General features: G+C 48.2%; 1 protein-coding gene across 2 annotated transcripts in view; it reads right to left on the bottom strand.

Moving 5' to 3' along the window:
• Positions 1-15524, bottom strand: part of LOC116491118 (hexokinase-1) — a 40506-nt gene that overhangs the window by 2334 nt on the left and 22648 nt on the right. For both annotated transcript variants that reach the window (XM_032190848.1, XM_032190849.1), the window contains 13 exons: positions 13490-13585; positions 12133-12232; positions 11856-12039; positions 11180-11335; positions 9211-9444; positions 8208-8512; positions 7628-7776; positions 7406-7525; positions 6286-6381; positions 5207-5306; positions 3268-3451; positions 1086-1241; positions 247-480 (listed from right to left, as the gene is read on the bottom strand). In XM_032190848.1, coding sequence (XP_032046739.1) covers positions 247-480; positions 1086-1241; positions 3268-3451; positions 5207-5306; positions 6286-6381; positions 7406-7525; positions 7628-7776; positions 8208-8512; positions 9211-9444; positions 11180-11335; positions 11856-12039; positions 12133-12232; positions 13490-13585 — 2114 coding nt within the window. The remainder of the gene's footprint in view (positions 1-246; positions 481-1085; positions 1242-3267; positions 3452-5206; positions 5307-6285; positions 6382-7405; positions 7526-7627; positions 7777-8207; positions 8513-9210; positions 9445-11179; positions 11336-11855; positions 12040-12132; positions 12233-13489; positions 13586-15524) is intronic.

The raw sequence follows: 15524 nt of genomic DNA, 5'->3' as shown, positions 1-15524 counted from the left end.
GAGATCTTTCCCCTTCCTGTGTGGCTCCCAACCTGCCCAGCAAGCTGTGTTGCCTTTAGTTTGGCACAGCCCCCTGAATCCTTCATGATCCTTTGATTATCTTTTAGAAAGCCCGAGCAGCCCTGATTAAGATCTCTTTTCCCTGGCTCTTACCCTAGCAAGTAAAAGAAATCAGGCTGGAAAAGGACACGCAGCAACACGTTACAGGTCACGGGCAAACAACCACGGAGAAAGGTGAACACTCACTGTGGGTGTAGCTTGTACAGCGTCCCATCCACACCAACCGTAATCTCCAGGTGCTCTAATCCTCTGTTCTCCCGAATTTTATCTACAACTGCAGCCATGCCAGCCCCGCACAACTGAGCCGCTCGCTTGGACACTGCTCCACACACGGTCTTGACGATGATGCTGTCGTCGCAGGTGCTGTTGAGCCCCAGCTGCTGGAGGATGGTTCGCACCTGAAGCAAAGCTAACCTGTCGCTGCAGGAGCAGAGGAACACAGAGTTCAATTCAAGGCCCTCCTCAGCTGAGCCTCCAGCACGACCCCCACTGCATCGAGAGCTGCAGCCACACTCCCAGGCTGCTGGTACAAGAGACCCCGGAGAATGCAAACACACTCACCCCGACACTGCGCTGCTGCCAAATTCGGGCAGAGCAGGAAGGGGGCACAGGCAAGCCAGAGGGGCTCTGAGCACAGCTCTGCGTTGCTTCCCCTTCTCTTTTCATACCGAGTGCATTTCAGGAACGCATTTTTAATGAAAACTTTGTTGTGCTTTTTCCCCCCGTAAAGACTCAACAGATTTTAAGACAGTGTCTGAGCAATAAAGACACAGAAATATCCACTAAAGAAGTATGCATTCAGCTAGCATTCATTCAGTCCCACAACAACAGCTAGGCACTCAGAACAGGCACAGGAAAACAGCCTGATTTCTGGTGTTTTAAAGAGCCTGCACAGGTACAGGCTCGCAATGAGACCAAAATCATCTCTGGAGCACGGAGCCGTCCTCTCCAGCCGTCAGCAGCAGCATCACCAGGTGAGCTTTAGCACAGTATTTCTCTCTGAACAGCCTCCCGTGCTCTCTTACCTCTCGATTTGTGAAAGGAACTTGGTTTCAAAGATATGCCTGGTCTTCAACGTCTCTGAAATCTGGCCTCTGAACAGGAACCCCCGCTTGGTGAAGTCGATCAAAATATTGCGGACTATTTCCCCCAGGTACATCCCACTGATCATTTTCTCGTACCTGCAATGAAAGACAGCAGCACAGCTCAGGACACAGCTCATACTTGCAGAAGTGGCACTGCAGCTGCTTATTACCTAGATGTCCTGCCTGCACATGCTGGGGACATGAAATCTGCAAACTGACTTACACAGAATGGCCATTTATGAGGAGAATTGGGCAAGAAAAAAAAGTGGAAAACCTTGCAAGGTTTTCAAACAAACCCTGTTTGCTTCCTACAAACACCTCACATACTCCTCACTACCATTCTCCCCCAGGGTAGACCCCCAGGGTCTCTCCACAAGGTACAGGCACTGGGAGTGCAGAGTTTTTAAGGGAGTCCTGTGCTGAAAAGCACCCTGTGGGAATTAAAAATAAATAAATGAACGTGAAGAGGTATGTTCAGCATGTTCCCAGGATCACTGACCTGTACATGAGCGAGCCAGGGGACCGGGGCTGGTTTGTGCTTTTCAGTTAACTCCAGCACCTGGTTCCCAGCAGGGAAATAACAGCCCAAAAGCCACAGGGAGGAACCAGGGTGTTTTGAACCCCCTCTTGACCTCACTTTGCACACAGAACCCGAGTTTTCCGCTGGCAGGCTTGCCCCAGGCTAGAGAGAGGGATATTTTCCACCTGCAGATCTCTTCCTGGCACGCACCGAGGGGTGCTCAGCGCTGGCACGGGGCAGCCCCATGCTGAGAACAGGAGTCTGCTTCGCCCCCCTCCCCTCCAGCACCATTCTGCTTTGAAAGGGGCATTCTGCGGTCCGTGACCGAGCTGTGCCCTCAGCAACGAGAGCTGAACACTTTCTCATTTATTGAAAAGTTCATTCAGCCACGCATCCTTTATTTCACCTCCTGGAGCTCTGAGCAGGGTTTCTGCCCTGGCCTGAGCTGAGCACAGCGCACCAGCCACCTGGAAGCAAGCCACGCAGTCCATTTAATACCATGAGCTCTCTCGGGCTTGTACCCAGCAAGCGCCTTCCCTCTCGAGTGCCTAACTTCTTCTGGAATAAATTATTACCCTTGGCAGTTTCCCCTTCTGCCTTTGGCTGCTTACTCCATGCCAACCCTGCCGCCACATCAGGCTTGCTCAGCGTCCGCCTCTCCGTGTCTGTTTGTGCCCTAAACCCTACAGAGCTTCCCAAGGGAGCTGCCAGCTTGCCTGTGTCCCCCAGGCTTCCAGGCAGATTTGCTGGAGTCACAAAACTTTCTTAATAGCTCCACTGCCCTCACGTCAAAGCAGAGAAATTATGAAAAATTGCAGTCTGGGCATGCAGCAGCCTCAGCCCTGGAGCGTTGTGCTGGGTCCATCTCCTTGTCAGCTCTTTCTTTGTGGGGGCAGGGAAGCTCTTGCTCACCCCAGAGCTGGGTTCCCAAAGTGGGATCCATCCTCCAGGGCCAAGAAAGGCAGGTCCTCTACCGTGGCATGTCATCCAGAATATTGCCTGATGTCAGAGCTGGCTGCAACTGCTTTACAGTGACCAGCTCCGAGCTCCAACCATGCCTGCAGGTCGAGGCTGAGGATTTCAGAGGCAGAGCCCTCAAACTAAGAGAACTCAGCTAAAAGAGATTAAACCGAGACCGAGAGCATAGGAATGACGAGCCTTCTTAAGCCTTGAAGTACAACACGGGATGAGAAAAAGGAGATTTTACTAATTTAAATCCTCCTGAAGTTCTCACCAAAAACCCTGTTGCAAACAAGCTCTGGGCAGATGCTCAGTGGCCACAACAGCTCTGCCCACCCAAAAGGCTGGCAGGGGAATTTGGCTGTAGCTAAATGAACGGCCGCAAAACGGGCAGACAACGGTGAAGACATCCATTGCCCATACAGAAGAGAAAGCAGAGAGAGAAGATCATGGATGTTTGTCCTTGGGGAAACTAGAAAACAAGAAGCAACCAGAGGCACAGAGGAGGGAAATCCCACAGGGCAGAAGGGCTGCGTTCATTTTCCACTCAACCTCCTTTCTGAGAAGGGGAGAAATCCAATTCTCTCAAAAGCATTTGAGGCAGCCTGGCTTACTCTTAACACAGCGTTTACCCCACAGTACCTTTGCTTTCCAGCATTTAGTGAAAAGTCATCAACCGCTTTGTCATATATCGTCCTGATATCGTCCAGGCATCCATTATCCCCGAACGCTCCCCACTCCATGTTCACACACATCCGTCCTTGCTCACCATCCACCATCTCTATGTTTCTCATCTCTTCCATGTAGCAGGCATTGCTGCCAGTTCCTGAAAAGAGAAAATAGTGAAATTTCTGTGGGCTTTGTACTTTTCTTTTTTTTTTTTAAACAAAACAACACTGGAGCAAGAACAACAGTCCTGACCCCAAACCTTCTGGTGGATCTTGAAGGTGCCTTTTCTGAATGATAAAGTCAATTCCAAAAGTCACAAAGGAAAAACAAACAAACAAAAAACCACTTTGATAATCCTAAACTAAAGGGGAATATTAGTGCATTATAGGGAAGCTGTGGCACACTGCCCAGCACGGCTCAGAGGAGCAGAGGCTCATCCAGGCTGGCTGGGCTGAGGGTCCCATGTTACGGGGGGACCAGCAGCATGGCATTTTCAGCACACTCCAAGTGTTTTTGAACCCAAAACCACAGCAAGCAGCCAGATGAATTCTGAAGTTGCTGAAGATAGGAGTCACCTTCCACAAAGCCCACAGACCTTCAAAGTTCAGGGGAAAAACTGTTGAAGTGAAAGCCTCAGGAAGATTTGAGGCATCAGGCAAAGAAAAACCCAGGGATTTTGCTGGCTAATGGCAGGGCATTTTTTAGTTCTTGTTTGTTTTTTCTTGGTGTTTTTTTTTTTTTTTTTTTTTTTTTTTTTTTTTATGATGCACAAAATTCAGCTGTTTCAATTGCTTTTCAGGGAGGCAGGTAACTTCCATGTTGAGGTGCTGCCATGTTTGACTCTGCTAAACGGGAACCCTAAGGACTGTGGTAATTACCAAGTGCTCCATGGGCCCTAAGCCTTAGGAAGCAGAGCTCTGTTAGCAAAGAGAGGCAGATTTGCTATTACCTGGGGTACAAAACTTCTTGAAGATGCCTAGGAAACTATCACATGAGCCAGAAGGGGAGAGGGAGTTGTTAAAGCCCTGGGGCTTTTGCTCTCCTTATCCCAGATGTCCCCAGGCCACCGAATGAGGCGGGGCTGCAGCAGACAGTCAGAGGATGCTATCAGCATCCCAAGGACACGCTGCCCTTCCTGCAGGGAACTCTCACCGAAAACATGGAGCTCACAGACACAGCTCCCTACCCACACTGTGCTGTGCTGACTCATCCTGGACGTTTTCCAACTGTCTGAAGGAGAAATTGGTGGTGTTTCATTTTCCTACAAGTCACTTTGCAACTTGAAACATTATTTAAGCTCACAGAAATGGTTTAGTGGGAAATGGTTTAGTGGGGACTGTTAGCGTTAGGTCAGAGGTTGGACTCGATGATCTTGAGGTCTCTTCCAACCTAGAAAATTCTGTGATTCTGTGATTCTGTGATTCTGTCTATCAGAGCTTTCCATTGCATGCTATTCAAGAACTGTGGCTCTGCATTACAAGTTTATTCTGAGAGACCACATGCTCAAGGCAAGCTGTGGGTCACCTGAACACCCAGGCAGGGAAACGCTGATGGGTTAAACTAACAAATCTTCCAGGAGCTGATAAAACTACCTGAGCTCAAGTTTGCTCACTTCCCAAGCAGCACAGCGTCTTCCCAGTTAAAACAGGCAGGATTTGTTCAGCACTACAGCCTGTGGACATCTCAAATGATCAAGCACAGAACCAAGCTGGCTGTTGAATTTTGCTCAACTCCTTCACATGGCTGGTTTCTGAAGGTATAACTGTTAATCTCCAAATCTTTCACTTCTGGACACCCTAGTTGTATTTTTAGATAAGCACAGGGATGGCTCCATGAGAACACAGACGGGTGTCTGCATGCTGTTTAATTAAAAAAAAAAAAAGGCCAACTGCAAAGCATTTCTAACACATACCCACAATGAGTCCAATTTCACAGTTGGGGTCTTCATAAGCACAAGTCATCATCGTGCCCACCGTATCGTTCACCACAGCCACCACATCCAAGTCAAACTCCTTTGGAAGAGAAAAGTAAAACAGTGAGAACTCTGTGTTTGGAGCCACCCCGAACACCAAAGGGGACACAAAAGGAACACAACAAAGGGTCGCTGTCAAAACACACCAAGAACAAATACTTGTAGCTTGAAGTACTGGCCTGAATTTACCTCTGCAGAGATCAGAAGTTAGCATACCAGCAGGCAGCTAAGGCTCCTTGAATGCTTTCCCTACTACAGACCATGGCAGCAGCAGAAGGCATATTCCTGACTGTTCTCTTTGGCTTAGGCATATTTAAGAATAGATCTTGCATATAAGCACACGGCAAAGGGCTATTGCCATGCTGTACTATAGCTGTGCAGTAGCAAATACAGCAACATTTGCTGATAAAATTCTGTTAAACTTTAGCTCTTCTCAGGCTCTTTTTCCTCCCTTCCTAGAAAGTTCCAATTAAGCTGCTCAAGACTTTTCCAACAAGAACAAGCGCTGGGGGTGAGGAGGGAACTGTCATTTGGGGTGCACTGAGAAGCCTCCTTACAATCGCTACGTCGGAAAGTCCTGCTTTCTGCATGCTCTAATGCAGTGACAATTGCCACAGGGTTTGAAAAGTGCTTGGAAAGGTCTGCCAAATTCAGCAAATTCTGAGAAAAAAAAAAATAAAATAAAAAGAAGAAGAAAAAAATCTCCAGCATGGCTCATTTTGAGGAGCAATTTCAGTTTGGTGGCTGACCTCTCCCATTTCTGCTGCATGCCCTCTAGACCATCCTACTACTGGGTTGTGACTGGGCTACGTGCCAGCACCAGAGCCAGTACAGCCACAAGCCATCAGGGGCTGCTGCATCTGGACCTGCTGCAAGACAAACACCTTCTGTGCAGGGCAGGAGGCCCAGCCCGTTTCCTCGAGGCATGCTAACCCCACAAGAGGGAGCCAGCCTGACCCACGAGGTCTGTAAACTGCAGGGGAGAAAGAAGGGGAAGGAGGAAAAATAATAATAATCACCTCTCTTCTTTTAATTCCTTCTCTAAGCAAATACACCACGTCTTCTCCCTCACAGTCTGTAGCCTTGAAGCCTTTTGTCCAGTTGAGGAGGATACCCTAAAAAGAAAGCAAATAGGTTAACGCTTTTCTTGATGCACTACAAAATGTCCCAAATCCTATAATCCTCTAAGGAACCGTCATTGAGTAATTGTATCTAATAACTTCCTTGCATCTACACTTGAAATTTAAAATGCTTTAGTGTGTAGTTATACAGAAGACTTTATAAAAAGAAATCTATCTATATCTCTGGAATTTGCATCTAAAACTAATCACGCTTAGTCTCCAGATTTTCAAGACAGAAACACTTGCTAATGAGTGAACCATTCTGCATCATGCCCAAAGACAGAAAATAAAAACAAATTAAAAAAAAAATGCAAAACATCAGATACCATAGCTCGAGACTAGGAAACTTTTTATTTTTTTGAAAATGCAGCTCACTAAAAAGCCACATCACCAGGAGAAGCACTATTGCCCAGACTGTAGCAATGCAACAAACTCACAAATAAAAAGTGTGAAAGAAAAGATACCTATCTAGAAAGAAAATGCTAAATAGACACGATATTATTAACAGCTGCACAGATGGAGTTGGTGAAGATATGTGGCAGTGAAGGAGTTAAACAGGAGAGCCAAGAGAACAAGGGTACGCTGACAGGGACGTGTTATAGGCTCCCCCAGTTCCTGGTTCATCCACTCCATCCAGCAAAACCAGATCAGCCTGGGACCAGGCGCTGGCAGCAGGCAAGGACAGACCCAGCTTGTGCTTATCACTCACGAAACCAGGGCAGTATCACAGTCCAGCAGGTTTATATGATTGGAAAAAAAAACACATTACATTAAAAAGGGCCTATCACCACCACGGAAAGTGTAAATGCTCTCATCCGTCACAGCCACAGACTAAACAGCACTTGCATTACTACCTTTAAAGGAGCTGTTTATAGGACAAGCTGTACTGGTCAGGGTCAGAGCATGAACCCTCCCCTCACACGACCTGCCTGTAAGTGTCGGGTAGGTGATATGAAGGCAGAGCAATGCAACCTAGCCTAAGCACAAAAGCAGATTTAAAAAATAGTAATGAACTTACAGCATCTAGACTGGTCTGCTTGCAAGGGAAGGAAAATGTGAAGCCGAGAGGAAGCCGTGCACCTTTTATTCCCATATAATCCAGGAAGTCAGAAATGCAGGTAACGATGTGATCAAACAGCTTTAAAGAGAAAAGTCATGTGTTTGAAGCTGTACATTCCACTACTCTTAAAAAAGTATTTAAAAAGCAGCAGTGCTGCAGAAGAGAAGCACAGATACTCACCTCTTCTCCCGTTCCCTGCATCACCTCTATAGGAATTGCATAGATCTTGTTGTGCATTTCTACTGTTCTCCTTTTACCACTGCGAATTTTCACCAGCAAAACTCTAAAGTTTGTCCCTCCAAGGTCAAGTGCCAGAAAGTCACCGTTCTCTGTAAAAGAATACATGTGTGCATTTAAAGAATCCATCAGGTGAAGATATTAGGTGCTGCTCTAATTATTCCAGACTTTTTGTGTGTGTGTTTTTGTTTCCTTTTGTGTTGTTGCTGTTTTGGGTTGTTTTTTGTTTGTTTGTTTGTTTAAATCAATGAGGGAAAGAGGACCTAACAGAACTGCTCTTTGTTTTCACTGTGAGAAAGTTTCCCAGTTAGCTGACCACCACGAAACACAAAGAACTGCCCAGGTTGTGTGGGCAGGGTTCAGGTGGGTTTGGGTGGTTAGCCTAGCTGTGGTCTTCTCCCCGTGGGCCACAGCTTGTTTGCACCCAGAGGCACTGAAATTGGGCTGGAGTGCCTGCCCTGCCCAGAGCTGGGATTTTTCTCCTTAGCACAGCTCTGGAGATCACACCAGATCAGCTCTGTACCTGTCCCATCCGGCGTGCTGCGGACGAAGGTGGGCAGCATCTTCACTTTGGCAGTCTCGTGACTCTTCTTCTTCAGGCCCGCTTCCATCTCCGTCCTCATCCTCTTCTTCACCTGCAGCAGCTGCTCGTGGGTGAGCTTGAACTCAGCCAGCGTCTCGTCGATCAGCCGGTGCTGCTCCGACAGCCGGTACGCCACTGCCGTCACCATCGCCGCCCCCTTCCCGCTGCCGCTCTCCGACAGCAGGAACCGCACGTCCGAGTCGGGCACCAGGCGCCGGGTGGTTTTGTGCAAGCGCCGAGCGTACCTGCAGGGAGAGGCTGCACGTCCACCGGCTGCCCTGCCTCCCCTACAGCCCCCAAAACCTCACTGACTGACTGCGAGGGGAGCAAGGAGCCTCAGCAGCCTGAGCTACGGCCTCCCAAGCAGGGAAACTGCCAGGGAAGAGCAGCTCTTCTTTACAGCCTCTTTTCGCCTAAACTCCTAAGAAAAGTCAGCAAAAAACAGGGCAGAGCACTGAGAGTCTCATCCCCTGAACCCAACCACGGATGGAAGAAACACCCTGGCTCTGGCACTGCTCCAATCCCCTCTGAGGGTCCTCAGTTGTCCTTTAGATGGTGTGGGGAAACAGTTCAGAAATAAAAATTGCCCACGTGTTATCTTAACACACCCCAGACCCGACCATCTAGAAAGGCTAGTCAAAACAGCATTCTTGGAAATGGTTTTTGCTTCCCAAATGTTATGTTTTTCCTTAATTAATGAACATGGTTTTTGTTGATTATTTTTCTTTCAACAAAATAGTGGCAAACTGAAAAATAAATGCTACGTGGTTTTGTTCTTTCAGAGATTTCCCCATAAACAACACCCAGTCCTCCCTGCCAGCCCCAAGACGAGGCAGAATCATTTCACTGGTACCCAAGTACTCCAGGGTTTGGGTTGTTTTGTTGTGTTTTTCTCTCTCGTATGTGTGTGTGCACGTGCTAACGGCAGGAGCCGGGGACTCACTGTGGGTGCATCTTGTAGAGGGAGCCATCGACCCCCACGGTGGTGCGGAGGCGGCCGACCCCCTTGTTGTCCCGCAGCTGGTTGAGGATGGCGCCCAGCGTGGAGGCCACCAGGTTGGCCGAGCGGAAGGACACGATGGTGCAGACGTGCTGGACCGCCACGCAGTCCTCGTGGGACGGCTCCACCCCCAGGCGGGTTAGGATTTCTTTGGCTTTGTTCAAACCTTCTTTGCTCCTACAAAGAGAGAGCGGTAAAGGAGGGAGGGAAGCTATAAAATGCAGGATTGAGGCACATCCAAACACATATGTACCTGCATGGGGTTTGAGAAAGGGATTGGAAAGAAAATTTCTTAGAGATCTGGACTGAGAAGCTCTCTAAGACTTAAAACAAAATGCTCTGAATACTCGTTCATTCACAGATAGAAATAGCTGTCCATTACAGCCTGGTGCAAACGTGCCACCTCCAAACTATACTATTTCAGCTACCACAGCAGCCACCCTCTGGCTGGGATTCCTCCATCTGTACTCAGCATCCTGCCTTCTTCACGTTCCTTTCTCACTGAGCACCAGCTTTATCATGTCCCTGGAAACCTATCAAACAATAATCACGTGCACTTCTCTCTCCAACAGAGCAGGTTTCAGCTGCGCTAGGTGGTAAGAACAAGTCTCGTACCAAGAGAGCCCAAAAAGTGCCCCAAAAGCACAGGCACAAAGCTTGGGACTGGCCCTGCCCTGCTGTACTGGGACACCTCCCAAGAGCAGATCCTGTGACAGCTCCTTCCGCACACCCCAAGGAAGTCAGCAGTGACTCCTCCAAGAATTTTAACAGACCTGGAGGAATTAAATGCTTTTTAATCACCCTGATGCTTTAGACTTCAAGCGGCTTCTCCTCTCTGGAGCAGGAAGCACCAGCCCCACAATTCAGCACAGAGCTGAGCGTGCAGCTAATCCCGCTCCCAGGTCTCAGTAAATTAAGCTCAGTGTGAAAAACAAAACCCTGAGCAAGGGTTGCCAAAGTGATTTCATCCTCACGGCCCTCTTTTCAGGCTTTTCCAGCCTCCCTGACTTTCTGCCTCTTGCACTCAGTTTTCCCACGTTAGCACCCAGCCTGAGAGCAAAGTTTCTGGCAAAACTTACTCGCGTACCACTCAGTCATTTCCAAGACAGAAAAGGAAGGTGTATATCTTGCCATCACTAACTGCACTCCCACACATCTTTTTAAGGATTCCTGCGTCTTGCTAGCATCAGCTGGAAATTTGAAGTGGCACAGGAGTGCGCTCCCTGTCTGTAACCAAAGTGCTCTTTGGGGAATGAGGTGGAATTTCAGGTCAACTTTTGCTCTCATTAACTGAATTCCAAAATTGGAAAGCTGGCCCGGTCCCTGCAGCACGAGGTACCCCAGTGATGTGAATTTTAACACCACAGGGGGCAGAGCCAGTAAGTGCTGACTGAAAGGGTGATGACACCGTAAGGAACCAACTGGTACATAGCTCAGAGGTCGCCACGCAGCGCCCAGCACTGCCCACGAGACTGAATGCTCTGCCTTGTCACACTCATTTTCTTTCTGCCCAGCGATCCCGTGGATACAGCGAGGAGCAACACAAGTATTTGGTAGGAGGCACTAAGCCAATTCACTCCCACGTTTAGCTGCAGGCTAGCAACGTTTAGGTTTTTGCCATCAGGGTGAGAGGCAGCAGAGTGCGTAGCTTGTGGCTGCAGGGACTGGTGGTGCCTCCCAAAGCAGAGGGAAGGAGAAACCTGCCACCTCCCAGCTCACGGGAGCACGGGAGCTGGTGGCTTGGAGGAGAGGATGCTGGCTGCCTTCTGGGGATCCCCACATGCTGGATACACACCCCACGGGATGGTGCCAGCTACCTCCAATGCAGCACATTCCTCCACAAAGCAAAAAAGTAGTACTGGAAAATTAACAGGCAGAGTCATTTGGAACCCGGGGAGGGAGAGGTACTCACTTTTCTATGGCAGAAACATGCTTTGTCTCAAACTTCCCTTTGGTGAGAAGCTCGGGGGTGATTCTCCCTTCAAAGAGCAGCCCCTCCTTGGCCATCTTCACCAGGATGAGCCTGACCAGCTCCCCCATGTACAGCCCGCTGACCATCTTCTCAAACCTGCAGGAGAGGGCAGCAGCAGTCACCCAAGGGTCCACAGGCAGCACCAAGAGGCAGAGCCCAGCTGTACGCCTGCCCCAGCACAGGTAAAGTCAAGCTTTCTTCAACTGCTGAATTCATAACAAAAGTGGAAAGAGATTTTTTTTAATTTCCCTGGCTCCAGCAAGGGCTACATTGATAAGCTGTGAACTGAAGCTGATAGAGTAAAAATCAACAGCCCTAACTAGGACCGTGGCAACCCTGACCAGATCCTTTCCTCTGAAAACGGCTGCTAAGGGAGAAATTTTGAAGTAATGACAAAACCATTTGGGGCCTGAAGACTCCAGCCCAAGCAGGGCTGCCCGGTCACCTGGCATGGTGCCTGCGCAGGGAACACGCACTCTCCTCCCAGCAGATGGCAAACTGTGGTTCTGCCTGGACCACGCCACCATCCCCTAGCATCAGTGAGCGCAAATGTTTCGCCTGAATCATACCACATGTCAGCAAATCCAGAGAGCTCGTAAATAACTGCCTCACTCACAGCTGCTTCCCAGGATTTAGGGATCCGCGGTCGATCTCTCTGTCGAACTCGGTCCTGATGTCTTCTAGTGAACCATCATCTCCGAAGGCCCCCCACTCCGTGTTAATGCACATCCTGCCCTCGTCCCCTTCCACCAGGTCTATGTGCCGCATCTCCTCCATGTAGCAGGCGTTGGTGCCAGTGCCTTGAGGGAAGGGACGTGAAAGGGCTAAGCAAACAGGCCAGGCAAAGGGAAAAAAGCCACGCGCACGCTGCTGCAGCAGTGTGTGTGTGTTACCAATGATCAAGCCAACTTCACAACGCTGGTCATCGAAGCCGCAGGTCATCATCGTCCCGACAGTATCGTTCACAACAGCCATGATGTCTGCATCGTAGTCCTGGTGGGGGAACAAAACGTTACTTGTACCATATGGCTGCTCTGCGAAACGCTGCTGGTGTTTACCAGCGCTTCGCTTATACCCACTAATTCCCCAGGAAACAAATCATTTGTCTGAATACCACAGCTCAACTTTTAAATATCACCTGCTCCATCTGCCACTTCTCTACCCCATCAACCCGGGGCAGGGAGAGCAGACTTAAGGCACCAGGAAAATCAACAAACGGTTGCAGCGTGACTTCTAGAGGGCAAAGACCTGCTCTCACATAACACCCTTACGTGGGAAAGAGAAGGGGAATGCCTGAAGGAGGGAGGAACTATGTAGTTAGAAGATCATGGAGTAATCTCATGCCATTTCTTGGAGCGTCAATACTCCCAAGATAACAAATTTCTCACAAAATTCACTTAAAACACATCGTTTTATTTCAAATTAAGATTTTAATAATAAGCATATAAGCAAATAATGCAATTAAATAAGCTATCCAAGTGACAAGCAGCCATTCCTTTCTAGTGTCTTCAGTGTTACTCTGTTTGGTACTAACTCTGATCACAGTAACTGGCTACAGTAATGCTGTTTGGTGACAGTGAAACTCAGGCTTACGTAAAAATCCACAGCTACCCAAATGGTGCAGATACTGCCCAGTTTCCAACAAATTTAGATGCTGAGTAATCAACATATCACCTGGTTGGGAGAATCATACAAGCCCAAATTCATCCCACCTCATGCTCAGTGCCTTTTAATTTGCCTAAATCAGCAACCTGGTCACCTTCATCCTCCATAAAAGCAGCAGGGAGAAACTGCAGGGAGCAGCACAGCTCAGTGAGCCTGAAATCCTTTCTCTTCTCTCTGCTCCTCTCCTCCTCCCCAGTGAGCCAGCTGCACGGCTCAGCCGAGCTGCTGGGGAGAGCCCAGACCACCAGAGGCAGTTTCTCTGGAATGGGAGGTGTAGGGATCACTGAAAAGGGCAGCTTTTTCTCAGTGTTTGGAGGGTGATAAAATTGCTGTAGTTGCAAGCACCAAACCAGAATGTAGTTTTGTGCTATGAGGAAAATCACAGCTTCCCCACAGCAACCCTGTGACAGCTCCACTTCCCCAGCAAACAACAAAACACCTCATCTTCACGCAAGAAAGCAGACCTGCACCATCACTCACATCCCATGCCCAAGTTGGCGATGTGAATGGTGCTTTCTGGCAAAGAACCACAAGTTTGCTACGACAGAGTTTTTAAAAAAAATCAAGTAATAATGTACAATTTACCCCACGTTTCTTGATGGCCTTGTTCAGCAGCTTCACAACGTCTGCTCCCTCCACTCCGCTTGCTTTGAAGCGCTTCGTCCAGGTTATCAGAACACCCTGAGAAAAGAAGAGAGCCATACTCAATACTTTGCCACTATAAGACATATTTTTTTTTTTTCTCCTTTAAAAACCAGATTTTGTACTCCAACATCATCTCCAGGTCTCTTTTCTTATGCAATCTACCAAAACAAATCTGAAGAGACCGAGTCCTTTATTCTCATTACAGTTAGCTGCAAGATGGGAAATGTTTTTCTTTCCTCTTCCTTGCTAGAAAACACTTTGTTTACATTTTGTATCTTCAGCCCACTCTTCTGCCTTCAGCTCCTTGATGTTTTTTCTTAGGAAGCCATTTAATCCTGTTGGGCCACAGAAATTAGCTGCATTCATAAAAAGCTGACTGCGCAGGACTGGCTAAAGGGAAGGGACGTGATTTTTGCATGGCCATGGCTCGGCTGCAATGGGCATCCAGCTGCACATTTGCTGCCTGGAGTCCCAGTTGCCCAGGCTTGTTTCACTGGGAGATAATGCTTATGAGCTAAGGAAAATGGAAATACTGCAAACATAGCAAGGGTTAAAATGCTTAAATATGTATGTGGGTACCTGTGCTAAAAGCTAAGGGCCAGGATTTGGTGTAAATTAACATCTAATGGGCTACGTACTTATATAAAAGGTCGATATGCTAGGCTTAGGCAAAAAGTCTAAACATGAAAATAATTTCTATGCTGAAAGGATGAAGAGAAATAAAAATAAGGCAAGAGAACAACATTTAAAAGTTAAATGAAGAAGAATCTAAGCAAAAAGTTGGTGTGATAGAGTACAAAAACCCGTCATACACCATGGCTCAAATAAAAAGGAAACCCTGGTATTGAATTCCTTGTCTGCGAACTGCCATTCACAAAGAACCTGGACATGGTTCCAATTCCAATGACGACATCTGATTTCTACTATTCAGATGATGCCTAGCTCATTCAGAACACTCAGTAAATAAGTCAGTGATACTGAAATAAAGATAAGAGCATCGACAGCAGTCAAGAGAAAGGACGACTGGGATCAGCTTAGCTTTTCATACCCACCACATAATTCACACCTATCACAACAGGAGTCTGGGAAGCTAAAAAGCAGAGAAGCTGAAGCCTGTAGGCACAAGCAGCTGCTGCCCAGGTGTACGTTTGTCCATATATCAGCTTAAAAATCAACCACTTGTCCTGTGCGTGCTCACCCTCCAGATCAGGAGGGTCCTTAGCCCCAGAGCTACCCAGAAAAAAAAATCTAGTCCACAGAACCCAGCAAACCACCAAGCTCCTAAAATATCATGAAAACTCTTAGAAAACCTTCTTATCATAGGACACCCTTGCCTGCCTCTCTTTCCCTCTCCACTTTTTCTCTTTCCTCTACCACCACTTTTCTCTGAGTCTCTTTGGGTGCCCCCAGCCCATCCACGTGCTCCCCCCCTGCCCCTGCACCACACGAGCTTTAGTTTATCCATTTTGTGCAGCTAAACAAGGGTAACCCAGCTTCACACCTGCGTGCCCAGCATGGCTCTGCTGTGGTCAGGTAGCTTGAGCCTTACCACGCCCCACGGCCAGACTGCAAAGCCGCATGAAAATGAACTCACCTCTTCTGAACCAACACGGGAAAAGGCACTTCTCTGCTCTGAACCACATTCAAACCCCAAGCTAATAAGCACCCTTGGCTTCAGCTCTCAGCATTGCTCAAGACGTATGAAACGTAATAAAAACCACTGCCTCACCTGGCCCTGCTCAGCACAACACCTGGGAGCTGTTGCAGCAGGCTACCTAGAGCCCTGGCAGCCAGAAGAGCAGGTCATGCTTTACCAGCACAGCCTCTTAGGGCTCAGATTTAACTTCCCCGCATGGATTTGCCCCCCCATTGCCACAGCAATGCTGTACCAGCAGGCTGCTGAGTCACTGGTGCTGAAATGAGCAAAATAAAGGAAATATTGGGGCACTCTTCTCATGGGAGTCACATCAGACTG

The sequence above is a fragment of the Aythya fuligula genome, chromosome 7, assembly GCF_009819795.1.
Source record: "Aythya fuligula isolate bAytFul2 chromosome 7, bAytFul2.pri, whole genome shotgun sequence".
Taxonomy (NCBI): domain Eukaryota; kingdom Metazoa; phylum Chordata; class Aves; order Anseriformes; family Anatidae; genus Aythya; species Aythya fuligula.
This window is presented reverse-complemented; position numbering and strand designations above follow the sequence as displayed.